This window comes from Felis catus, chromosome C1 (assembly GCF_018350175.1).
Source record: "Felis catus isolate Fca126 chromosome C1, F.catus_Fca126_mat1.0, whole genome shotgun sequence".
NCBI classification, from domain to species: domain Eukaryota; kingdom Metazoa; phylum Chordata; class Mammalia; order Carnivora; family Felidae; genus Felis; species Felis catus.
In genome coordinates this window covers 52,444,386-52,470,886 of record NC_058375.1, presented here as the reverse complement: position 1 = coordinate 52,470,886, position 26,501 = coordinate 52,444,386, and the positions used below count along the sequence as shown (strand labels likewise).

General features: G+C 41.9%; 1 protein-coding gene across 1 annotated transcript in view; it reads right to left on the bottom strand.

The window, feature by feature from the left end:
* The window catches only part of ROR1 (receptor tyrosine kinase like orphan receptor 1), a 398,988-nt gene extending 387,069 nt beyond the window's left edge, over positions 1-11,919 (bottom strand). Inside the window, exon 1 of the mRNA XM_023257832.2 lies at positions 11,377-11,919. Within this exon, the coding sequence (XP_023113600.1) occupies positions 11,377-11,467 (91 nt within the window). The 5' untranslated portion in view covers positions 11,468-11,919. The remainder of the gene's footprint in view (positions 1-11,376) is intronic.
* Between the last annotated feature and the right edge of the window lie 14,582 nt (positions 11,920-26,501).

Sequence of the window (26,501 nt, the reverse complement as noted above, 5' to 3'; positions counted from 1 at the left end):
AGTCTACATAGCTAGTCTCCAACAGGCAACATTTGGGGGCTGGAAGTTCCTATACAACACACAATTCTCTGGAGGGAGGAGGTAAACAGCCACCACTAAGTTAAGCACTAAGTTAAGTACTCCAGCGGATGGGCTAACTTTCATCACACCAAAAGTTCGGGTGGGGAGAAAAAAAACAACCAATACTTTGCAGGGAGTATGAAAATTATGGAACAACTATTAAATACCCAAGTCAGAATGAAATCCAAGAGATGAGGACATCATCTCTCTTGTGGAGAAAAAGTAGAATAAATTGCTTTGATGTATGCTTAAACCCACCAGGAAATGGGGTCAATTTCCCACGAAGAACAGACAGGAGTCCTTCAAGGAAATCTAGGATTTCAGGCAGCAGGATCTGTTTTTACCTTAGGGTGTTCAATCTTCACAGACCATAAGAAAGTCATATCCTTGACAAATATTAATATAATTATAACCCAAAAGTTCCTAGTGTTGGAAGGTCTGCACCAGAGATGATTATATCATAAAATAAGGGCCAACAAGGTGCTGAAGTTCGGCAATTTTGCCCCATCACATTCTGGGAAAAGCTCAGAGGAGGAAGTACCCTCTTGCAGGCATCCATTTAATTCACAGGAGTAGGCTGCACACATGGAACACGACCCAGGTGCTGTACAAGCACTGCCCACAGTACCTCTCCCAACCCTGTCAAGGTAAGCACCATTATGCCTCCCATTTTACAGGTGAGGAAAGGGAGTCTCCGAGAGGTAAAGTAATTTGCTGACAGAAAAGCAGTGACCTGACTTTGACACCAAGACCTCCTGATGCCAAAGCCCTTTCACATCAACGGCTCTTCCACCTGCAGAAAAAGCAACAACCACTTGGGAAACTCCTTGTTTTTAGGTAAATTCTCTCCGTCTGTTAGAAAGTGGATTTCCTTAGGTTACAGGAGTCACAGCTCCAGGTCCCATCTACAAGTGTCTTACAACTATTTCTGGGGGAAAAAAATTGCTGATTTGAGGAGAATCAGGCAAATTCATTTGCTGGTGAAAGTACAGTGAAAACAGACATATATCAGCATCTTAGAATCACAAATTCCAAACACAGGTAGTCTTTTAGAGCAGAAAGCACTATGAGCCTGGAGTCAAAGAGGCTGGGTTTCAGGCAGGTTTCCCTAGCTACGATGACTTTAGGTGAGCCACCAACCTCACATGCCTAATTTTATTTTATTTTATTTTTTTAATGTTTATTTATTTTTGAGAGAGAGGGAGACAGAGTGTGTGCAGGGGAGGGGCTGAGAGAGAGGGAGACACAGAATCTGAAGCAGGCTCTAGGCTGAGCTGTCAGCACAGAGCCCTGTGTGGGGCTCCAACTCATAAACAGTGAGATCATGACCTGAGCCGAAATCAAGAGTCGGTCGCTTAACCGACTGAGCCACCCAGGCGCCCTCTCACATGCCTAATTTTAAAAGGAAGAGAGAGGGGCGCCTGGGTGGTGCAGTCGGTTAAGCGTCCAACTTCAGCCAGGTCACGATCTCACGGTCCGTGAGTTCGAGGCCCGCGTCAGGCTCTGGGCTGATGGCTCAGAGCCTGGAGCCTGTTTCCGATTCTGTGTCTCTCTCTCTGCCCCTCCCCCGTTCATGCTCTGTCTCTCTCTGTCCCAAAAATAAATAAACGTTGAAAAAAAAATTTAAAAAAAATAAAAGGAAGAGAGAAAGAAAGAAATCCTGTTTTATTGGATTATTTGGAAAATTAATGGTAATATTACACATGAAATAATTTTGTAAGCTGCAAAACTCTATACCAATGGAGTATTTATAATTATTTTGACTCAGCTATTTGACTGGAATCTTACAGAGAATTTGAATCATCAGACAGATTTGAAAAAAAATACTGAGCTGCAGTCTGGCATAATGGTCAAAGACAAAGCCCTGGACTCAAAACAACTAGGTTCAAATTCTGCTTCTCTCACTTAACTTGTTGTGTGATCTAGAGTGAGTCACTAACCTTCTCTGTACCTCAGTTTTCTTATCTGGAAAATGGGGATAATAACTCACGCCTACCTCATAGGGTTCCCTGAAGACTATGGGAGTTAAAATACCTAAGGAACTTAAAATGGTTCTTGGCAGACAGGAGGCTTGATGTGTTAATCATTACTATACTATTATGATTTTCATCAACCAAGCAAAATGTGCACTGGCATTTAGTAGCTTGCACCACAAAACAAAATCGTTGCAGCAGACGTAAGTTACCTTTGACAAGCAGTCCTGAAATGGACTGCATTTTAAGAGTACTCTTTGGGGTACACTTTTGGAGAGAAAGATAAGTTCTCTTGCTCCCAGTAAAACCCTTCTTTCCCCCACCCCCCCCCACCATGAGCCCTCCTTAGTATGCAAAAAAACATACCAGGCACCACTCAAAGCCCTCTTTTTTCTCCATTACTCTCCCATCCCATGAAACCTAGCCCTGTTCCAGGGTGGAGGCCCAGTTGAAGAACTCAAGACAGCCTGGGCAAGTCCATGGAGAGTAGGGCAGCTACAGAAAGTTTGGCTCCTCTCCTCCTGTCCCCATCATAATCCTCCCCATCCTTCAAGGCTCACTTCATATCCCACTTCCTCCTGAAAGACCTCTTCCTCCTCGGCATTCTGCATCTATAATTGCCAACTCTGTACTCACTGGGTGTATAATTATTTCACAAGTGCCTATTTTGATGCCCCTAAAAGGTAAACTCTCCAAGGGCTAGTCAGAGTGCTTCTAAATTCCCCACAGTGCTTAGCATGGTGCTAGAGACACCGTATGTGTGCCATAAATAATTTGGGAAGGGGTTTAATTCACTGGAAGGAGCTCAGACTCCATGTGAAGTGGTCAGATGCCAGCTAGGTCTGCACCTCTACTCCTCCTCTTCCCCAAGCCCATGGCAAATGCTACTGTCAGATCCCAGTATTCCCTCCCAGAGATCCTGGAGAAACCTTAGAATCCTTCTCAACACTGCACCACAGGCAGCCAATACTGACTGGAAAAATGAACGCTTTTTGCCATCTCTGCTTTCTAGGCACTTCCTTAACTGAGCTTCCATAGCACAGGGACTTGACCACTACTGTCATACCCACCGCACTCCACTGTACAGGGCTGTTGACTTGTCTGCCTCTACTAGACCAGTAGCTTCCAAACTTTTGAGCATGGGGCCCAATAATAACCCAGATCAGCATAAGCAGAACTGAAGCTAAAGTTTCCTAAAACAATACTCATTTTGTTAACATAATGCACTCTGAAATTTCCTATTATATACTCTCTAAAAATGCTGGTCCTGACTGCTGCACTGTTGGGTGGAGAGATAGATAGGGACCTATATATACACTGTCAGTTATATAAACAATGTTAGTTAAGGTAACACTAGCAGTTGTAACCGATAAACTGAAATCTCAGCCCTTACTACGATAGAAGTTTCTTTCTTGCTCACATAAAACCTAAACGAGTTTGGACCAACAGGTGCCTTCCATGGTGCAGTGATAAAGGGAGGGCTTCAGGATGTTTCTACCTTGCCGTATTTTCAACACATGACTTCTAGGGTTACCACATTCAGGATCATAGCAATCCTGCCCTGGGGAAGTTTTTTATGGGCCAAGCTATTAGGTATCACTTGTAACTGACATTCATTGCTTCCAATCTCATTCCATTGACTAATATTTAGTCACATGGCCTCACTTAACTGCAAGGAAACTGGGAAGTGTAGTCTAACCAAGTCACCAAGAAGAGATGGAAACAGATTTTCTGATCAGCTGGCAATCCCTTCCAGAAATCTGCCATTTCAAAAATCCTCCAAGGCAAGGACCTAGCCTTATTCACCTTTATATCCCTGGTGACTAGCAAAATATTTGACTCACAGTAAGTGCATAGAAAATGTATGATCAGTGAATGAATGGGGATCCCACCCAGAGTTCCAGGAGTGTCACAGTTTATGATTAGGCATTGTGATTGTTTCCAAATTCAAACCTGTACAAACCCCCTTCTCTACCCAAAGCAGAGGAGAGTCCAAAAATCTGGATTAGGGCAGGTGAGGAAGATACCAGAGAAATGGTCTTAGTGTCGTCCTTTCCATTTAGGGACTACACAGCCACTTACTCTTCCAACCACATGCCTGTCGAAAAGGACTGCAGTGGAAAAATTAAGAGCACAGGCTTCTGAGGCAGATAAGTCATGGCAGAACCTCTCTCTGGCCACATAACTACAGAACTATCACTGAGCACTATGTGTGCGGCAAGGTGCTAAGCATTTTCCATACATTATCCCCTTGTATTCTCATAATAAGCCTGTGAAGGATGCTAAAGTTCTCCCCACAATTTCCTGAGTGAGAACTGATGTCTTCTAACCCTGTGTTCCCATAGCACTTTTTCCACACCCCTTTCCTGTAATTCACTTGGGGGAGAGCTAGTTGGCATATGGAGGTATATATTTCTTTATCCTGTCTCCACAATTACACTTCAAGGATAGTGAAAACAGCATACACTTGAGAGTCAAAAGACCTACATCAAATGTCTAGGCTCAAGTGCCATGTCCCAACTTAATAGTTTGTGTGAGATTCACCAAGATACCACCTAAGATTTAATTTCCTAATCTGCAGTGCTTGCTTCGGTAGCACATATACTAATTTCCTTATCTGTAAGATGGGGTCAGAAGTCCAGCCACAAAGGGCTGCTGGGACATAGAAACCTAATATCTATAAAGAACTATGCCTGGCACATAGTAGGTTCTTCAAAAAGTAAGAATTTCCCTCCTCCTTTACCCTTGAGGGCAAGGGTAATGTTTTGTTCCTGGACACCAACACCATATTTGCACAAAATAAATATATAATAAATGTTAGTTGAAATGCATTGAATGACAAACTTTACTGTTAAAAAATAAAAATAAAAAACACAACGCCTGCCTTGGTCTTTAGAAGTTCTTTTTATCTCCCCTCCCCCTTCCCACACTTCATTATTCTCTTTTTGGGTAATGTGAACTTTTTTTTTTTTTGTACTCAGAAATTTTAAATGGCTAACAGAGCACCTCAGGATTCTTTCCTCCGGCCATTATCCTTCTCTTTTAAGTTGTGCTCAGCAAGATTATTTGGATATTGGAGCTAAAAACGGTCAGATTACAAGTGGAGGTCCCTGAAATGTAACAGTCCCCATTGCAGGATTCTGGAATTACACCAAGCACCAGGGAGGGGTTGCTCTTCCCCAAAGAGCTCGCTGTTCTGAAAAAAGCCTTTGTTTTAAGGCTTGCAAAACTGCACTGTGGAATCTCCCATCTGGGTCCCCAGCACTGACCTGGGTACTGCTCAGTTCTAGAGTGTCTATAAGCTCCCTCTAAAATGAAACACTCAAGCATCTTAAAGTATGGTAAAAACAGCTGCTCTCTGAGTCTTGGTTCATATCTTACAGCATAATGACCATTGTTTGGGAGCCAAATTTTCTGATTTCCCCAGCAAGCCTCTGACAATGATAGCAGCTAACACACTGTGTGTTTACTAACTAAGCCCACGGCACTGTGTTAGGTATTTTATGTTTGTTATTCCCTTACATTCCCACAAAACCTCCACAAAAATCCAAAAACTCTCCATTTTGCAGACAAGGAAACTGAGGCTCAAAAGTGCAAAGAACTTTGTCTAAGGTCACACAGCCAGGAATCAGCAAAGCCCCAGTTCAGACCCTACTCTATCAGAGTCCAAATCTCATTCCATTTCTGTCATTCCACATTACCTCTTTTAAATGGCTGTAAACGAAGGTCCTTTCTATCTAGAAATACTGGAGAAAATAACCAGCTTGAACTGGTTGGTCTTTTGAGGTCTCTTCCCCCTCTTAAAAAAAAAATCTATGGTTCTATGGAGAGAAGGAAAAAAAAAAAAGGAAATGTAGGGAGGCCAAACATTATGAGGCTTGGCTTATCAGTATTTAATAACAGCTTTTGGATCAAAACTCTACAGAACCTTATTTATAGACAGACAGTTACTGTTGAGCAGAGTCTTTTTATACAACCTTTTCATCTGAGGATGTTGTAGCCTTCTACTGCCTTTCTATTAGTGAGAGATGGGGTGTGAAATTTGCTGGCCCTGCCAAGATTATCCCATTAAATTATCTGCCCTCTTCCAGTGTAATTCACTCAGGGGCAACAGTTGGAAACTGCGGCTGGTGGATGTCCATGCCTGGGCACTCTGAGGGGGGCGGGTGTGAAGGAAAAAGTTCAGGTGGTGGGAGCATCCCAGTGACATAACATCAATCCACGTTTCACTGCCTTACCAAAATAAAGTGGATGCCACAATTATCCCATTCCTAAACAAACTGAAAACCCCAACCGAGCTTACTGCAACAAAGAGAGAGCCTTTTTACTGCTGTTTATTTTTATTTTGTATTCGTTAGCTTTTTAGATATTCCTGGCATGCAAGTCAGGCTCCGTGTAACAAGCAGCTGCATTTAGTTAAGGATTTCGAAGAGTTTTCCCCACCCCACCCTACCCCACCCCCTGCCATCCCCTCCCCCTCAACTCCAGAGAACTTTCTCAGAGTCACAGAAGACTATTGCTTTCTCTTCGTGTGTCTACAGAACAGTCTCTCCTGTCACACCCCAGGGGAATTGGTAAGGCCAGGTTGAGGCCCTTCTGTTTGAGAAAGAGGCCTCAGAGACCTGAGTGTTTCCCAACTGGGGCTGGATTTGCCAGGGTCTGGTCTACATGAGGACCTTGAAGCTGGCAAGCCAGCTCTCCCACTAAAGAGTACTTTAATAAATCACCTCTGCTCAGCCTACAAAGCCAGTCGTACACCCAGATGCAAATACAAAGGCACTTTATCAAGACATATCTCATGGCTGTTTGGAAGGAACTTCCAGACACACACATCAAGCCGCATCAAAGTTGCAATTCGTTACAACAATGTAATTCCTCCTGATGAGAGGTGCAGACCTCCAAAGGCCCTTCCGGTCTGAGTTGCAGCAAGACTGGCTCAAGGACCTCCAGGACAGAAAGAAAAATTGAAATTGGCTGTCTCCAATCATTTCTTATTACCCCTAGATATAGCTAAGAAAACATCCCATTGCTCTTAGAAAACATGGGAAAATGGCACCTTTGGCCCATATGTAGTGTAAATTTTAAGACTTACACCAGAAGGGATGCCTGGATGGCTCAGTCGGTTAAGTGTCTGACTTCAGCTCAGGTCATGATCTCAAGGTTCATGAGTTCGAGCCCTGTGCTGACAGCTCTGAACCTGGAGTCTGCTTCAGATTCTGGGTCTCCCTCTCTCTCTGCCCCTCCCCTGCTCATGCTCGTTCGCTCTCGCTCTCTCTCTCTCTCTCTCTCTCTCTCTCTCAAAAATAAATAAACATTTAAAAAATTAAAAAAAAAAGACTTAAACCAGGAAAGACTGTCTAGGACAGCACTTAAGAGCATGAAACCAGGGATTGTAAACCCAGCAATGCCATTTCCTAGCCATGTGACCTTAAGAAAGTAACTTACCCTTTCTGTGTCTACATTAAAATGAGCTAATTATGCCATCTCCCTCATAGATTTGTGGTGAGGATTCAGTGAGCTAATATTTGCAAAATGCTCAGAATGGTGAGTGGCCATTGTAAGGATTATCCAAGTGTTTGTTAAATAAATTATATAAACAGAAGCATCTCAGCATGCTTGGATTCAGGGAAATATATACTTAGTTGAGGTCAAAGGACTTAGCACCATTCTTCAGCTTCTCCCAAGCCCAGTAACAGCCGGCCTGGTGGGAGGGAAACTGGAAAGGGAGGAGAGGTAGAGGCTCCATAAATTGTGAAGACCTAAGCTAAGACCCAGGACCCACCACCACCAACCCTCAACTCCTTGCAACCTACCCGGAGGTGGACTTACTGTCCCAGCCATCAAATACTCCAAATCAAAAGTTCCTATCTTTTGGGGATTGCAGTTTGTTCGGGTTTGTTTTGTTTTGTTTTTTTCTCCAGAATATCAGATTATAGCCAGAAACATACAGCCACAAAAATGCACATAAAAATTTGAATACTATTTCTGGGAGGTCTGCATATCCTCAGTTTCACATACCCCAAGTTAAGACCCTCTCAGTTGGGTGCTCCTCTCCACTACCTGACACAGGTTGCATTTAAATCTCTTAACACTCTGGTAAGGTTCTGAAAAACTAATTGACTATCCCAGTCCATGGCAGAGAAAAGATTCAAACCCACGTCTGTTAAATTTCAATGCCTGTGCTCATAACCATTAGGCCCTACAGTTAAGTCCTATTATGCTCCATTCATACCAAAAAATGGGGCAAGAAAAGAAGAAGTCCTTGAAAGTGTGTTGCATTTTTTATTAAGAAAAGCAAATATTCCACCACAATTTTACACGCAACCAAAAAAGTTATTCTGTACTCATTCAACAAAAGAATCTATGGGCCACTTACTATATAGATGTGTACACATATGTCATTTATATAGAGATATACATTTACATCAACATACATACAGGCTACAAAGCATTGCATTCCCCATAGGATGCTGCGTAAAATTTTCAAAAAATATTTGAAATGGGGTATCCGGTCACCATCAAACCACAGCCAAAATGGATACTAATGGATGCAGGTGACACGCCATTTAAAAACTTTAAAGTCTAATTTGAGGGCTATGTTCATCATGCAGGAGATAGATAAAGGAAAATATAGACCAAAGCTGAGTTCTTAAGAAGACTCCTAAGTAAATATCAGAAAGATAGTGCCAATATCAGAGTAGCAAAACAGCCTACCAGGTATGCTGAATCAATACTGAGGATTAAATATTTCCAACACACTGCCAGAGGCAGCTTCACCACACCCTTTGTCTACCCGGCCTCTGTGTGCCTCCCCTAGGGGGGATTTTCAGGCATCTCCAATAAAATTTGGGCTGGCTGACTTGGCTTTCAGTGTTTTCACCAGGAAAGCTGACAGTCTTATTGCCCTCAAGAGACTCCTATTCTAAAAGTAGACAGGACAGACACCTATTAAAATGGCATTGGAAGGTTTATGAAATGACAGCAAACACAGTAGCAGGCCACCTCCCTCTGACTCTAAGAAGTAAACCACAGAATCCACAGGATACTAAGAAAGGCCCAGGTGGGTTCCTAAGGCCCTGAGTTCTGGGTACAGTATTAATGGCTTCAGCTTCCCAGAGAGGTTGAGCTGTAGGTAGGTAGGAGGTAGACCAGGAGATCAACAATGAATAGACCAGCAAAAGTAAATACAAAGTTTTGCCCTCCTGGCTAACAAAATGGAAAAATGATGGGAGAAATACCGAGCGTCTTTTTAATAAGTAACTGAAACCTATCTCCCCTTAAGCTGATCTCTTGAGCCACTGGTTCAGTTACCTTAAGAATCCTGGATCAGACAAGAAAGTAAATTTGAGTTCCACTGGAAGATTTGTCCTCAGAGAAAAGATCAAGCATTCACAAACATGGAAAGGGATTTATAAGATGACAAATAAGACAATAATAACAGATTTGAGGTCACTATTGAAGAGTTTGGAAAAGGCAATACTCTTTTTTCTTTCTTTTTTTAAGCCTGTAGACAGTTAAACAAGACAGAGTTTGGCTGACTGCTGATAACAAGACTGTCTTACACTCAACAAAATCATTGCATGGACATTCATTTAAAGGCAGGTGACCAAAGAAAGGTACGCTCCTCCCCCCCCCCCCCATGATATTGGAGCAACCACTGTTGAAAGGTTATGTCGAAGTTAAAGAAGTCGAGAGATGATATAACCAAATTAATCAAGGACCCACGCCAGAAGCCCTACCTTAGCTAGAATCACCCTGATTATCTCCACCTAAATTTGCTGGGCAACTTGACGTGGGAAGGATGTTTCTGTTGTTTAGGCAGCATGACCCAGTTTTTATTTTTTCATCCAGGTGTTGTGGCACGGGGCCAGATGTTTGGCATCCCCAAAGGAAGCAAACATCCCAGAGACCAAGCTGTTTACATTTCATTAGGATTTTTCATCAGGAAGGTGCACTCCCTGCTGATGGACATCTTAATTACAATTAGGAGCTGTATTTACCCCCAAGGAGACTCCAGATTACCACAACCACAGTACGGGATCAATTTCGGAATATTTCTCAGAAAACGCAGTTCTAACTTCCCCGAACTCATCTCTAAGAAATCAAAATTCACACACAACTTGCTTTCAGAGTGTGTGTCCCACCACGAAAATTACGAGCTAGATTTTAGTAAAAACTAATTCCGTGGCCATGTGTAGTCTATGTAGTCAATAGATCTTTCCCCTTCAACTGCTAAATAGCCTAAAAGCCTTTTCTTTTCCGAAGCACAGCGCTAACTTAAAAATGAAAGATGCATGATAAAAGAGCAGAAACCTATTTATCTGCACCGGTTTGGCCTGGGAGTGGGGGAGGGCAGAATTCAGGGACTCCGGCACCCCCTCAAGGGATGCATGTTAAAAGTGAGGCCCAAGACCCCGGAGACTTTAATCAACTTTCCCCCTCCAACCTCCAAAGAATGAATCGGTTGTCTCCACAGGCACAGCCGGGCTCTTCCCTCTCATTGTGTACCGGCTCAGACGCAGCGAGGATCCAAGCTTCCCGCAGCGAACTAAGACGCTCGGGCTTTCGGTGGAGTCTTTCTCTAACTGTTCCAATTGTCTTTGGAGATTACCAAAATCAAGTATGCATTAGATGGCTTTTCCCCCCTTGTGTGTAACACACACACACACACACACACACACACACACACACACACACGTGCACGCTCGGAGCACTCTGGAGCAGCAGGCCGCCTCTGACAGCACATTTTGCACAAAGTGGCGGCGACGGCGGCAGCGCACACGTTGGGAGCCTCCAGAGGCAGGAGAGCCGGGGCCCGTGGATAAGTGAGGCCGCCCGAGCCTCAGGAGGCAAGGGCTTTTGTCTGGGTCGGTCTGCGGACAGCCTGGGCTCTCTGGGCACCACTGAAAATACAAACTCTCTCCTGGACCGCGCCTTCCGGGACGGCTGCTACTTGGGGACTCCACACACTTGCCCGAACACGGGTTAGGGCGCTTTAGGGGTCCAGCCAGAAGCTGGGGGACCAGCGGCACGGAAGTGCCCCCATCGCCCCACGCCCCCCAACCCCTCCACGCTTCCTGTCAGCGCTGGCAACTGCTGCTGGGCGCCGAGGAGGAAGCCCCCGGGCGCACCCCCGGACCCCAGCGGGGCTCCCGGGCAAATCCTCGCCCGCCTCCCCGGCGCCCGGAGTCGCGTTTGCTAGACACCCCCCCCTCCCGACGGGTCTCCGGCCGCCCCACCCCCCGACGGGCGCAGCGCTCCCCGGCTGCCCAGCGCCAGGCAGCGGACTGGAGGGGTCGCCGAGGGCCGGGCGGGCCCGGGACCCGGCGGATGCGCCTCTTACCTTGGGCAGCGGCCCCGCGCACAGCCAGCAGCAGCGCGGCCAGCAGCGCCAGGAGCGGCGGGCGCGCCCCGCGGCGGCGCGGCCGGTGCATTCCTCCTCTCGCGGCGGCGGCGGCGGCGGCGGCGGCTCCCAGGCCGCGCGCAGAACATCCACGGGCTCTGCCCGGGGTCCCGGCCACCTCGTCCCGGCCGCTCTCCCCGCAGGATGCCGGGGGCGTCTGCAAAGTTCTTTGTCCCTCTAACCTGCTCCCTCGCTCCGCCCGGCCGCTTCTGGACCCCGTACGCGCGGTCCCTCCTCAGCCCTCCGGCTGCAGCCTCGCCTCCGCCGGCCGGTCAGTCCCGAGCTGTGGGTGTCGCGCTAGCGGAAAGGCGAGTGCCCCCAGCTCAGACTCGGAGAAGAGCGCGCCCTGCGACCGGGGGCTGCCGTCCCGGGGCTCCCTTGGTGGCGGCTGCTGCGGCTCCTCCCGCTCTGCGCGCTCGCTCTCTGGCTCTCAGCTTCCCTCAACTTGTCACTTTCCACCAACTCTCCAGCCCAGCGCCCCAGCCGGACCAATGGCAGACGCGGGCCCAGGCCGGCGACCCAGCGCCCTCTGCTGCCGCCTCTCAACACCCGCACTCTCCCTGACTTCCCAGAACGTTGTGGCTCCCGCGCCTCCCGAGCACCCACCTCCCCTCCCCCTACTGAGCCTCAAACTCGCAGCGGGACCGAGGGGCCCTCGAGGCCGTTTGACAGAGGGGGAAGCCGAGGTTCAGGGAGACTTGCCCCGACTCGCAAAGCAGTCCGTGGCTGAATGGCTTCTTCAGGAGATCCAGATCCTAGCACTCTGGGCTCTGCCAGTTAGCTGTGTGCTCCTGGGTAATAGAACATTTATGGTATCACAGTTTCCCTTTTGATTCCCTCTTTGACCCAAGTCAAATGTTTTCCCATTTTGCCTTTAATTTCTGGTTTTGTTGTATTGAAATCCATGTCATCTGTACTTCCACCTTTTTGGAGATTTATTGAGGATTTCTCTGTGGTCAGTTTTTGTCAATGTCCCAAGACCTCTTGAAAGAAGGTCTTTTTCTATCTTCAAAATGAGGAGATGGGTGACCGTCTCAATGTGATCTTCTTTACATTTATGTTATTTAAGTTTTCCGTATCTTTGGCTTAAGCTGCTCTACCATAGGCCAAAGGGGTCATTAAACCTCCTACTAACAGTATATTTTGTGTCTCCTGCTTAAGTGTTAGGAATTTTGTGATGCATAAGGAGGCCCCTTGTTCATATAAAGTGGTGAGTACCTGCTGTGCTCCAGGCCCTGCTTTAGGCTCTGAGGATGCTAGAGCAATAGGAATACCAGTCAGTCTTGCCTTAGAGGAAGCAAAAAGCCCAGTCTATTGATAATCACTTATTGAATACTTCCTGTTTGCCTAGCGCTTTGTGTGCATTTGCTCATAAATCTTCCACTGACACTTTAAAAAAAATCATTACAAATTTTTCTATCCCTGTGCACTTTTACACAGATTTTCCCCATATTGCAGTTTTAGAAATTGAAATGCAAAAAAAAAGAGTACGTGAATTGCCAGCAGTCACACAAACAACAGGTGGCCAAGCCAAGACTCAGTCTCTTTACCATGACAGGACTAAAAGTTCTTGGCCAGTACCTGGCATATAACAAGGCCTCGGTCAGTGGCAGTGGTCCTTATTATTGCTGCAGGAATCACCTCTAAGAACTCAGCTTTAGGATTTTACAATGAGCAGTCACCTCATGAAGGGCAAGGATTTTGTAGCCCAAAGTACGTCCAGCAGGTCACAGACTCTACCTAGACTTGCAGGCCTCTGCCTTCAGGCAGGTGAATGACTAACCCTTGCGGGACAAACAGTCACTTATTAGTCTCCAAGACTTCAGGGCAAGCGTGTCCCCAGCTGCCACGGTAGCTTTCCCCCTTTCTATCACTCTGACCTGAGGTCAAGGAATGATAGACAGAGAGGCCTTGGGTCAACCAGTTCATTGCCCAAATAGGTCTGTCCTCCAAGTTCCTCTGCCTGAGACCCATTCAATCCTGTCTCAATTATCTCGTCACTTGCCTGAGGAACTTACTGCACAAGGTTCTCTTGTTAGGAAACTGTCTTTGATGGTCAGTCTCAATATACGATGGCCCAGAATCAGAGGAAACTCGGTGACACCGCACTTTGGTGACCAGTCTTCCATGGTCTACAGTACAACACACGGTTGGCAGACAAGGAGCCTTTCGTGTCCTTGCACCCTGCCCCCAACCCCCATTCCATAACTGCTTGTCCCAGGTATCTTAGGTAACAGATGGCTGCCAGTGCTGAGTATACAGAACTTAATGGCACTTTTATCAGTACTTAAACCTTCCAGGGACTTAATCACAGAATCATAGACGTGAGGAATGTGACAGCTCAAACGGGTCTTGGAAATTAACTAGTGTTCTCCCCCCGCTCAAGATTTTATAGAAGAGAAACATGGGACTCAGGGAGTTGAAACATCCTTGCCCAAGGTCACACAGCTGGCCAGAGCCAAAACTGGAACCTACATCAACCAGTCCAGACCTGGGTAAGCACTCCTTTGGACATCCCAGATCCCTTGACACTTAGCTATAACCCTACAGTTCCCAAAGGACAGGCTTAGAAAAGGTTCTTCCTGTTATTGCTATTGTTGTTGTTATTGTTGTTGCTTAAAGGACAAAGGAAATACTCATGCAAGTTCAGTAAATGCCAGTGCTTAGGAGCACAGGCTGAGGATGATTCTGCCCAAGTTCATGCTCAGGCTTTTCTGATCTCAGCTGAGGGACCATGGACAAATATCTTAGTCCCTATGTGCTTTCTCATCTGCAAAATGGTGATGCTAGTAACAGTACCTATCCCATACTGTTGTGAATTGTAAATGAGTTATCTTATAAAAAGAGCTCTTATGAGTAACGCATACAGAGCAGGCACTTAATAAATGTTAGGTGTCATTATATTATTATTATATACATACAAGAACTTACATAGACCCTCAAAATTCCTATGAGGTCAGTCTTGTCTCTATCTTTTACAAACAAGCTAAAGTGAAATGAGGTTAAGAAACTTGCCCAAAATCACAAGGATTAAGGCAAAAAAAAGTAGGACTCAAGCCTAAATCACATCCCTCTCTACACAATCCCTAACTGGTGAGATGTTTGAAAAGCCCCAGGCAATCCAAAGGTTCTTCTTGTGGGTCTCCTATGGCCCTGCCCTCTCCCCTTAACCAAGCCAGTGGTAGATACAAATGAATTAATGAATCCAAGAGGAGTCACTCTCTTTAGAGGGTCCTGGCTCAGGTTCAAAGGTACTTCCTGAGGCATTTCCTGCTTCCTTCCTTGCTGCTCTGGAAGGAAGCCATCTCCCCTGGCCTCTCCCACTAGCACACACATGGCTCTGTTTATTATCACCATGGACACTTGGAAGGCAACACCATGGTAAGTCATGGTAGGAAGGTGGAGACGGAGCAGAAGAGTGACAAAGCAATGAGGGCAGGTGCCAAAGGGAATGTAAAAGAAACTACACATTTGAAAAAGTTATTGGAGAGAGAGATTCATTTGGGGCATTTGCTTGATTTACCCAACACATACGGCCATCAATTATTCTTCTTGGAGAAACTGAGTAGCATGATGGTTACAAGTTAAGCCTCAGGAGCCAGATTACAGGGATTCAAATCCTGACTTTGCAGTTAGTAGCTGTGAAAACTGAAGTCTGGTGTGTCAGCTTCCTCATCTGTAAAGAGGCAAAATAGTCATACCTACTATCTAGCTTTGTTCCCAAGATTAACTTAGTTAGTACTTTCAAAAATGTGTTTTAATTGGTTAATACTTGTAAAGCGTTTAGCACAATGTCTATCTACCACATAGGAAGCAGCCAGTATTTATTAGCTGTTATTAGTGGTGGGCTCTAGCATTAAACAGACCTGGCTAGATGACCTGAACAAGTTGTTTTACTTCTTTATGATATAATATTCTCATGTGAAAAAAAAGAAGAGAGAATAATAGACCCAACATATAAAGTCATTTTAAGTATAAAATAATCTGCATTATACCTTGAATATAAAGTTCTCAATATACTGTTTGGCACAGCACCTCTTCAATAAATTGTTGATTATCATTTTTTCTTCAAACCTCTACATTACAGGGTGCAAAAGAGGCATAAAATTTGGTAATATCCAGTATAATCTGGATTGTACCAGAAATTTGGTAATTTCTGGATTTCTCGTACAATCTTGATTTCATGTATTTTGTTCCATTAGCTTCACAGGTCCATTTGTATGTGGGTAAAAAAAAAAGATGATAAAAAGACAAATTGGCTCCCCTGTTGAGGTCTGTGTGCCCTTCTTATCCATGCTGTATCTTGTGCTGCCACGTGTGTGTGTGTGTGTGTGTGTGTGTGTGTGTGTGTGTGTGTAACATCTATTCAACCTAGTATCATCATCAGAAGTGTATGAACAAGAAATTCAAGAACATTAGGGTATTGTTAGTAAAACTAATACCAAGATGGTATAGCCTGTAAAACTTCTGAAAGAAAACATAGGAGAAAATCTTGGTGATCTCGGGTTTGGCAGTTTTATTAAAGAAAGACAAAAGCTATGAACTACAAGAGAAAAAAATTGCTAAATTAGACTTCTTCAAAATTAAAACTTCTGCTTTTCAAAAGACATGGTTACGAAAATAAAAAGTAATTTATTGGGGTAAAATATTTGCAAAATATATGTCCAACTAGAAACTTGCATCTAGCATATACAAAGAACTCTTATTACTCAATGATAAGAAGACAAAAATCTAAGTTTTTAAATGAGCAAAATATTTTAACAAACACCACTGAAGAAGAAATACAGATGGCAAAGACATGCCTGAAAAGATTTATAACATCATTAATAATTAAGGAAATATAATCTAAAACCATAGTGAGATATTACTACATACTTACTAAAGTAGCTAAAGTTAAAAAGATGAACCATATCAAGTGTTGGCAAGGATGTGGAGCAAGTAGAGCTTTCATACATTGTTGATGGAAATGTAAAATGGTATAATCACCGTGGAAAACAGTTTTGTAGTTGAAAGCTAAACTTGTATTTACCATATGGTCCAGCTATTCTACTTCTAGGTATTTACCCAAGACAAATCAAAACATATGTCTGTACAAAGACTTTCATATGGAACAAATCAAGAGAAAAGGGGTTTTGATGAACAAAGAACATGAATAAAGGGCACTGGATAGTCTTAGAGGCTTTTTTTTAAAAGTAATTAGATATACTTTTCTTCTCTGTACCTATTTCCACTGGATATCAGGTACAGTTGCACCAAAATCAGGTTACTCTGGCTCCCAGACAAGATTAGATGGGCACTGACAAATTCTTCCCTTCTCCTTTTGGAAGACCTTATTCAGAGAACTGTCTCAATTAACACCTCAGTTATAGCACAATTGTCATCTAAACCCTCTGGGTTCGGGATTATGTCTGCTGGATTGGACACCTGCCCATTACCTGATACCTGACCCAGTCCCAGTGGGAAGGTTTAATTCCAGGTCTTCCCATCTCTAGTCCGCGCAGGCCTACAGCAGCAAACATGTCTGTTCTCGGCCCCATCATGAACTAGACTCAGACAACTGATCTTACATGCTTTAATGTACTCTGTTAGCATACATTTATGATGGTTATATTTTCCAAACTTGACTTCCAATTCAGGGACTTATATAATCCTGTGCTCTGAATACAATGATCATATTTTAAACTTAAAATGTGTCTTCTATCAAAATGTTTAGAATAGAGTATATTTTAAGTATCAAGGAAAGAGGTCATCAAGAACAGTCTTTGTTCCAGGAAATTAACAGAGCCTCCTCAGGTGGAGGTAATTAAACTCCTTCCTAAAATGTTGGTTTGGATATCATCTCGGAGTCCTGAAAAAGTACCAAACTTATTTTCACATAGCATAGGCCTGATAAAATACTACAGAAAAGCATTTATTTTATTTTTTTAAGTAAGCTCTACACCCAGCGTAGGGCTTGAACCCATGACACCGAGATCGAGTCACATTCTCTACCAATTGAGCCTAAACCAATATCCTAGTGAATCACCCTAACTATTCCTATTGCCTATGTAACTAATGAAAGTTTAAATTAATAGATGCCAAGTAAATAGTTTTTGAATTAATTAATCCAAGTTATGTCAATATGAATGATATAGTCAAGTGAGTAAAAACAATTTACTGATGATGGGCAGAACTGCATTGAATTCCAAGCTCTATCATGGATCGTTATATGCCTTTAAGCAAGTCATTTCATGTCTCTGAATCTCAATTTTCTCAACAATAAAATAAAGTACCTGGATCAAATAGGTCCCCACACCCTCCAAAAAGACTTCACATGAAAATTTATAGCAACTGTATTTGTAATGGCTCAAAACTGTGAACAGCCCAAATGTCCAGCAACAGGCAAATGGATAAACTCTGATGTGCTTATACAATGAAACACTACTCATCAATAAAAAGGAATGTTATTAATACATATAAAAACATGGATGGATATAAAAATAATTATGCTGAGTAAAAGAAGCTTGATTTTTTAAAGAATATATACTACATGACTCCACTTATATAAAATTCTAGAAAATGCAAACTAATCTATAGAGACAAAAAGTAGATCACTGTTTATCTGGGAACAGAGAAACAGAAGGACAGATGACAAACAGGGATAAGGACATGACATGGGAGTGATGATTATATTTACTACCTTGAATGTGGTGATGGTTTCACAGATATATACATATGTCAAAACTCATTGTAGCAGGCTGGGTCCAATGAAGAGCTAGATACCACACAGTAAATTAAATAAGAGAAGTTTAAGAAAAAGAATGATTAGCTATGATAAAAGAGTAACTTAAGATATAGGGAAACTCTATATGTTACCCTAAGCCTGAGGGAAGGGAAATTTGTTTCCAAGGACGACAAACTTAAAAGGGGTTCAGACCTCACTAGAGAAGGTGTGGTTCAGCCCCTAGATAGCAGAGAAGTTCAGTGGCTTGCCCAGACTAAAGCAAGCAATAGCCCCCTCTCTGTAGAGCAGGTAAGGAGAACCACAATGGCACGGGGATGTGCACTGGTGTGGACAGAAGTCCTTCAGTATGTGTGGGCAGTGTGGGGCTTGCAGAGGGAACAGAAGCTCTGTGTATATCCCTCTAACCCTTGGAGCCATGGGTGGGCTTAGGGAAATTACAAAGGAAGAGCTGCTCAGTGCATGACCCTCTGTGACAAAGGTGACTACATACAAGCATACTGGGGTTTTGGTTTCCATGTTGAGAAGGCTGCAAAAAAAATTATCAGGCCAAGGCAAGAAAGTGACAGAAAAATCAGGTTCAGGGCCTGTGCTGGGGCCTCCTCTGCCGATGTTCTCACATCCACACCACTTGACCCATTCTGGAAAAACTGAGAAACCTTACTCCTGCAATGTCCCTTCAGAGCCTACTACTGAAAAACCTCACTTTAAAGGAGAAATGCTTAAAGAAATTCCATTGTTTATCATAGAGTATTTATTGACAGATGCACTCAGAACTCAGAGCAATAAATTGGTAACTGACATGTTCATCAAATTGCACACTTTAGAAATGGAAGGAAAACTTCCAAACTCTTTCTATGAAGCCAGCATTACCTTGATTCCAAAACCAGACAGAGACCCCACTAAAAAGGAGAATTATAGACCAATTTTCCCGATGAACATGAATGCAAAAATCCTCAACAAGATATTAGCCAACTGGATCCAACAATACATTAAAAAATTATTCACCACGACCAAGTGGGATTTGTACCTGGGATGCAGGTCTGGTTCAATATCTGCAAAACAATTAACGTGATTCATCACATCAATAAAAGAAAGGACAAGAACCATATGATCCTCTCAATAGATACAGAGAAAGCATTTGACAAAATACAGCATCCTTACTTGATAAAAACCCTCAAGAAAGTAGGGATAGAAGGAGCATACCTCGAGATCATAAAAGCCATATATGAATGACCCAATGCTAATATCATCCTCAATGGGGAAAAAATGAGAGCTTTCCCCCTAAGGTCAGGAACAAGACAGAGATGTCCACTCTTGCCACTGTTATTCAACATAGTATTGGAATTCTTAGCCTCTGCAATCAGACAACACAAAGAAATAAAAGGCAACCAAATTGGCCAGGAGGAAGTCAGACTTTCACTCTTCACAGATGACATGATACTCTATATGGAAAACCCTAAAGATTCCACCAAAAAACTGCTAGAACTGATTCATGAATTCAGCAAAGTTGCAGGATATAAAATCAATACAGAGCAATCAGTTGTATTCCTATACACCAACAATGAAGTGACAGAAAGAGAAATCAAGGAATCGATCCCATTTACGGTTGCACAAAAAAACCATAAAATACATAGCAATAAATCTAACCAAAAAGGTGAAAAATCTATATACTGAAAACTATAGAAAGCTTATAAGAGAAATTGAAGAAGACACAAAAAAATGGAAAAAGATTCCATGCTCCTGGATAGGAAGAACAAATATTGTTAAAATGTCGATACTACCCAAACCAATCTACATATTCAATACAACCCCTATCAAAATAACACCAGAATCTACATATTCAATGTAATCCCTATCAAAATAACATCACAATTCTTCACAGAGCTAGAACAAATAATCCTAAAATTTGTATGGAACCAGAAAAGACCCCGAATAGCCAAAGCAATCTTGAAGCAAGAAAACCAAACAGGAGGCATCACGATCCCAGACTTCAAGCTGTATTACAAAGCTGTAATCACCAAAACAGTATGGTACTGGCACAAGAACAGACAATCAGATCATTGGAGCAGAATAGAGAACCCAGAAATGGACCCACAAACATATGGCCAACTAATCTTTGACAAAGCAGGAAAGAAATCTGATGGAATAAAGACAGTCTCTTCAGCAAGTGGCACTGGGAAAACTGGACAGCGACATGCAGAAGAATAAATCTGGACCACTTTCTTACACCATACACAAAAATAAACTCATGAAAGACATCAATGTAAGACAGGAAGCCATCAAAATCCTCGAGGAAAAAGCAGGCAAAAATCTCTTTGATCTTGGCCGCAGCAACTTCTTACTCAACACATCTCTGGAGGCAAGGGAAACAAAAGCAAAAATGAAGTACTGGGACCTCATCAAAATGAAATCTTCTGCACAGTGAAGGAAACAATCAGCAAAACTAAAAGGCAACCGACAGAATGGGAGAAGATATTTGCAAATGACATATCAGAGAAAGGGTTAGGATCCAAAATCTATAAAGAACTTATCAAACTCAACACCCAAAAAAACAAATCATCCAGTGAAGAAATGGGCAAAAGACATGAATAGACACTTCTCCAAAGAAGACATCCAGATGGCCAACCAACACATGAAAAAATCCTCAACTTCACTCATCATCTGGGAAATACAAATCAAAACCACAATGAGGTACCACCTTACACCTGTTAGAATGGCTAACATGAACAACTCAGGCAACAATAGATGTTGGTGAGGATGCGGAGAAAGAGGATCTCTTTTGCATTGTTGGTGGGAATGCAAGCTGGTGCAGCCACTCTGGAAAACAGTATGGAGGTTCCTCAAAAAGCTAAAAGTAGAACTACCCTACAACCCAGCAACTGCACTACTAGGCATTTATCCACGGGATACAGGTGTGCTGTTTAGAAGGGGCACATGCACCCCCAATTTCATAGCAGCACTATCAACAATAGCCAAAGTATGGAAAGAGCCCAAATGTCCATCGATGGATGAATGGATAAAGAAGATGTGGTATATATATATAAATGGAGTATTACTCGGCAATCAAAAAGAATAAAATCTTGCCATTTGCAACTACGTGGATGGAACTGGAGGGTATTATGCTAAGTGAAATTAGTCAGTCAAAGAAAGACAAACATCATATGACTTCACTCATATGAGGACTTTAAGAGACAAAACAGATGAATATAAGGGAAGGGAAAGAAAAATAATATAAAAACAGGGGGGGACAAAACAGAAGAGACTCATAAATATGGGGAACAAACTGAGGGTTACCGGAGGGGTTGTGGGAGGGGGGATGGGCTAAATGGGTAATGGGCACTAAGGAATCTACTCCTGAAATCACTGTTGCACTATATGCTAACTAATTTGGATGTAAATTTAAAAAAATAAAAAGTAAAACAAGTTAAAAAAATTGCGCACTTTAAATATAGTTAGTTTAGTGTATGCGAATTCTACCTCAATAAATGTTTAAAGCAATACATGCTGACAGTCAAAGAACACCATATGAGGAAAGGTTCTAAACATAAAATATAAAAATAAATAGGGAAAGAGCAACTTGGAAGCAACAGACTATTTAGATATAAGAAAATTTACACACATATAAAATATGCATGTAAGAAGAGGATTAGGGGGTAGGGAGGGGGAGGAAGAGGCAGTGGACCACAATAGTCCTGGAAATTAAAAATAATTATAGCCAAGGCTGGAAGAGGTCTTAAGACTCTGAGAGAAAAAGCATCATCTTATAGACTCTTAGGTAGATTTAGACCTGAGAGAAACATTTCTGAAAAGGAATGGCCTTGGAAAAATGCTTTAAAAATTCTCACGGAAAATTATTTTCTACTTAGAATTCTATACTCAGCTAAACTATCACCTAGAGTGAGAGAAGAACATCTGGAATATGCAAAGGCTCAAAAGTATCTTCCATGTATTCTGGGTTAGTTTCTCATGACTTCTGTAACAAATTACCACAAACTTGGTGGTTTAAAACAATACACATTCATTCTCTTAGTATGGTAGGCCATAAGTCCAAAATCAGTTTTATTAGTCTAAAGTCAAAGTGTCGGCAGGGATGATTCTTTCTGGAGGCTCCAGGGGAGAATATGTTTTATTAAGCTTCTAGAGCTCCATGCTTTGCATTCCTTGATTCATGGCCCCTTCCTCCATCTTCAAAGCCAGCAGTGTAGCATTTTTCAAATCTCTCTGTGCTTCCATATTCACATCTCCTCCCTTATGAGGACCTTTGTGGTTACGTAGGACACACTTGGATAACCCAGAATAATCTCCTCATTACAAAATCCACAACTTACATCTGTAAAGTTTCTTTTGCTATGTTCTGGGAATTAGGACATAAAGATCTATGGGGAGTCATTACTCAGCCTGCCACACACTCTAAGGACACTACCAGAGGATATATGCCAGCTATTCACGAAGTAAACACAGAAAAAAAAAACCACATGGAATCTAGGAAAAAGAGGGAAGAAAGGAATTTCATGACAATGTAAGCATGTTCCAGGAGGAAAACTGAATAACTGATTAGAAAGATTTAGCCAAGCCTGGAAGAGGTCTTAAGACCCTGAGAGAAAAAGCATCATCTGAGAGACTCTTGGGTAGATTTAGCCTGAGAGAAACATTTGCTTTTGAGGAAATTTAGGGATGAATTGGTGGTAAACATATATAAAAATAAATAAACAAAAATATAAGCAATTATTTACTCTTTGGAATACAAAAGTATGTACAGAAAAGGAAAAATAAACACAGTATGTTGCATGGTTTAGCTGTGGCTATAATTGCATAGACATAATACTGCAAACACTAAATCTAGTCAAAATTATAATTAATTATGTTGGAAGAGTGGGAGGATGGGAAGTGTGTGGTGATGGTGGTGGTGGTGATGATTATGAGAGAGACCTCACATTTCATGGTGAACAGTCAATACATAATGACTAAAACTGAAACATCAAGCTGTAGCTGTATGTTAGTTAAGATCATGAAGATAAATACTGAAAGAAAGAATTGAAATCAAGGGGTAGGTATGGGCAAGAAGGTGGGTGATGGTAGGACACCAGAATCACTGAGATGCTCAGTGGTGGCCCTCCTCTGCAGATCAGAGTAAAAGACGCTGTTATAAGACTGGGATTGTTGATAGTAATAGGGATGATAATATCTCCAAATAAAGTCAAGGAAGCCGGGCTCACAGAGTTATGGAGGTGTTTAATAGAACACAGCATCCTAGAAGCAAGATATAGGGGCAGCCAACCAAACGCATTGTTAAACCATCCAGCCAAAAGAAATCAAGGATAGATGATTAGGAGGCACAGGGCAGCTCCCCCAGTAAAAATTCATGGTACCTCAGCCAGGGTTCTAGGCCAGGACCAGTTCTGACCAGAACTCAACTGACTAAATGAGAGGCCAGATCCTCAGGAAGAAGGTCCCTACAACAGTGCAGCAGCCATACAAAAGAAAAAGGTCTTCTGCAGAACCAAGTGGGGTGCAACTGGTCCTGCTGCTTGGGCCCATATGACCCAGTCTACCATGTGTTATTGGAGGATATCTATGGCAGGAAAAGATGTTCTATGAAGTTAATGGCAACCTTCAGCAGGAGACTCAGTATAGACTCTAGGATTCTGTGTGGCCATTCCATGAGCAATAAAAAAAATTATACACTTTCAAAAAAACAGCATCCTCTTCCTGATGACCAGTGCCAATTACTCCTGCCAGGATGATAACTCCGATATTTACCTACTGGTCTCTTGGCAGGAGGAATCCAAAGTAACTAGACAGCAGCTTAAAATTTAATAGGACTCATATCGTGAGCCTAGTGGAAATGTTCCTTCTATAGGGGCAAAGTCCAATGTTATGAGGAGGGGAGGCACAAATTTCCTATCTGTTGTATTCAAGAGATACATACAGGTGAAATATAAAATCACGGGTTGAAAACAAAAACATAGAAAAGATATACCACACAACAGTAACTTTAAAACATTAGTATGGCTTTACTTTTATCAGACAAAATAGTCCTCAAAACAAAGATATCATTAGAGATAAAGAGGGGTATTTCATAATGATAAAAGAACCAATTCATCAAAAACACATAAAAATCCCAATTTTTTTTTTCAACGTTTATTTATTTTTGGGACAGAGAGAGACAGAGCATGAACGGGGGAGGGGCAGAGAGAGAGGGAGACACAGAATAGGAAACAGGCTCCAGGCTCTGAGCCATCAGCCCAGAGCCCGACGCGGGGCTCGAACTCACGGACCGCGAGATCGTGACCTGGCTGAAGTCGGACGCTTAACCGACTGCGCCACCCAGGCGCCCCAAAAATCCCAAATTTTTTTATGTTTATGTGTATATATTCCTAAATGTGTATGTTCCTACTGATAGAGTTTTAAGGCATATGGGAAGCAACAACTGACAAAAGTAGAGGGAGAACAGAAAATGAACAATCATAGTTGGACACTTGAATACTTCTCTCTTAGTAATTGATAGAAAAAGAAAATAGATAATCATAATATAAAAAATGTGAACACTATCAACCAGCTTGATTTAGTAGATGTTATGGAACATTAGATCCAACAACTAAGAATACACATTCTTTTTAAGCACTTACAGAATATTCATCCAGAAAGACCATACACTGAGCAATAAAATATGTCTGATAAATCAAAATATTGAAGCCATAGTCTATTCTCTGACCACAAGTCAAATAATTTAGAAATTAATAATAAAATATATGTAGAAAATCCATAGAACTTTGGCAATTAACATTTTTAATAACCTTGGGATCAAAGAACAGTTCACAAGGAAAATTAGAAAATATATTGAACTAAATGATAAGGAAAGCACATATTAAAATTTGGGGAACTCAGATAAAGCTGTATATATAAAGAGAAAATTCATAACTTTAAATATTTATATTAGAAAACAAGAAAGAGGGGTAACTGGGTGGCTCAGTTGGTAGGATATCCATCTCTTGATTTTGGCTCAGGCCATGATCTCATGGTTCATGGGGTCAGGCCCCGTGTCAGGCTCTGTGCTGATAGTGGAGAGCCTGCTTGGGAATCTCTCTCCTTCTCTCTCTGCCCTTCCCTGCTCATGCTCTCTCTCTCTCCCAATAAATAATTTTCTTAAATGAGTTTTCTCCTTAAAAAAAAGAAAGAAAAGAAAAGAAGAAAGATCTAAAATCATGATCTAAGCTTCTAAGCTAGAAAAGAAAGAAGAAAAAAAAAGCCTAAAGTAAGCAAAAGAAAGTAATAAGGATTTTTAAAATTCAATGAGATAGAAGACAAATAATAGAGAAAATCAACCAAGCAAAAAGTTGGTTCTTTGAAAGTATTAATACAATTGATAAACTGCTAATGATTTTGATTAATAAAAATCAGAGAAAAGATGGGGCGCCTGGCTGGCTCAGTCCATGGAGTGTGCAACTCTTAATCTTGGGCTGTAAATTAGAGCCACATTGGGTGTAGAGATTACTTGAAAATAAAATCTAAAAAAATAATAAATAAGAGAAATGAATCCACAAATTACCAACATCAAGATCAGATCCTAGATACATTAAAGGAGAACTTCATGCTAACCCATTAAACAAGGTAGATGAAATAAATGAATGTTTTGAATACCACAACTTAACACAACTGATAGATTTAGATAGCTGTGTACCTATGAAAGAAAATTGAATTCTTCACTTAAAACCTCTCCATAAAGAAAATCCCTCGCCTAGATAGCTTTATAGGTAAATTCTATTCAACATTTAAAGAAGAAATAATACCAATACTACACAAACTCTTTTACAAAATAGAGGAATAGAGAACAGAGAACACTTTCTAACTTATTTTATAAGCTACATGGCCTTAATATCAAAGCCTGATAAAAGATATTTCAAGAAAGGAAATATTCAAACCAATATCTCTCATGAACTAGATATAAAACTCTAACAAAATATTAGCAAATTAAATTCAATAATATAAAAAGGATAATATATTGTGACTAGGTTGGGTTTATCCCAGTAATGCAAGGTCGCCTTGACTTTCTAAAATAATGTAATTCACAAATCTAATCAATGTAATTAACAGAGTTAAAGATAAAATTATTTAATGAGCTCAATAGTTAAAGAAAAAGCACTTGAAAAATTCCAACAGGCATTTGTGATTTTAAAAGAAATATCTTATAAAACTGTAAATAAAAGAGAACCTCCTCAATCTGATAGAAGGAAAATCTATAGCTAACATCATGATTAATGGTGAAATATCAAACATGTTCCCCTTAATATGGGGGACAAAGCAAGGATGTAGAATCTCACCATTTCTATTCAATATCACA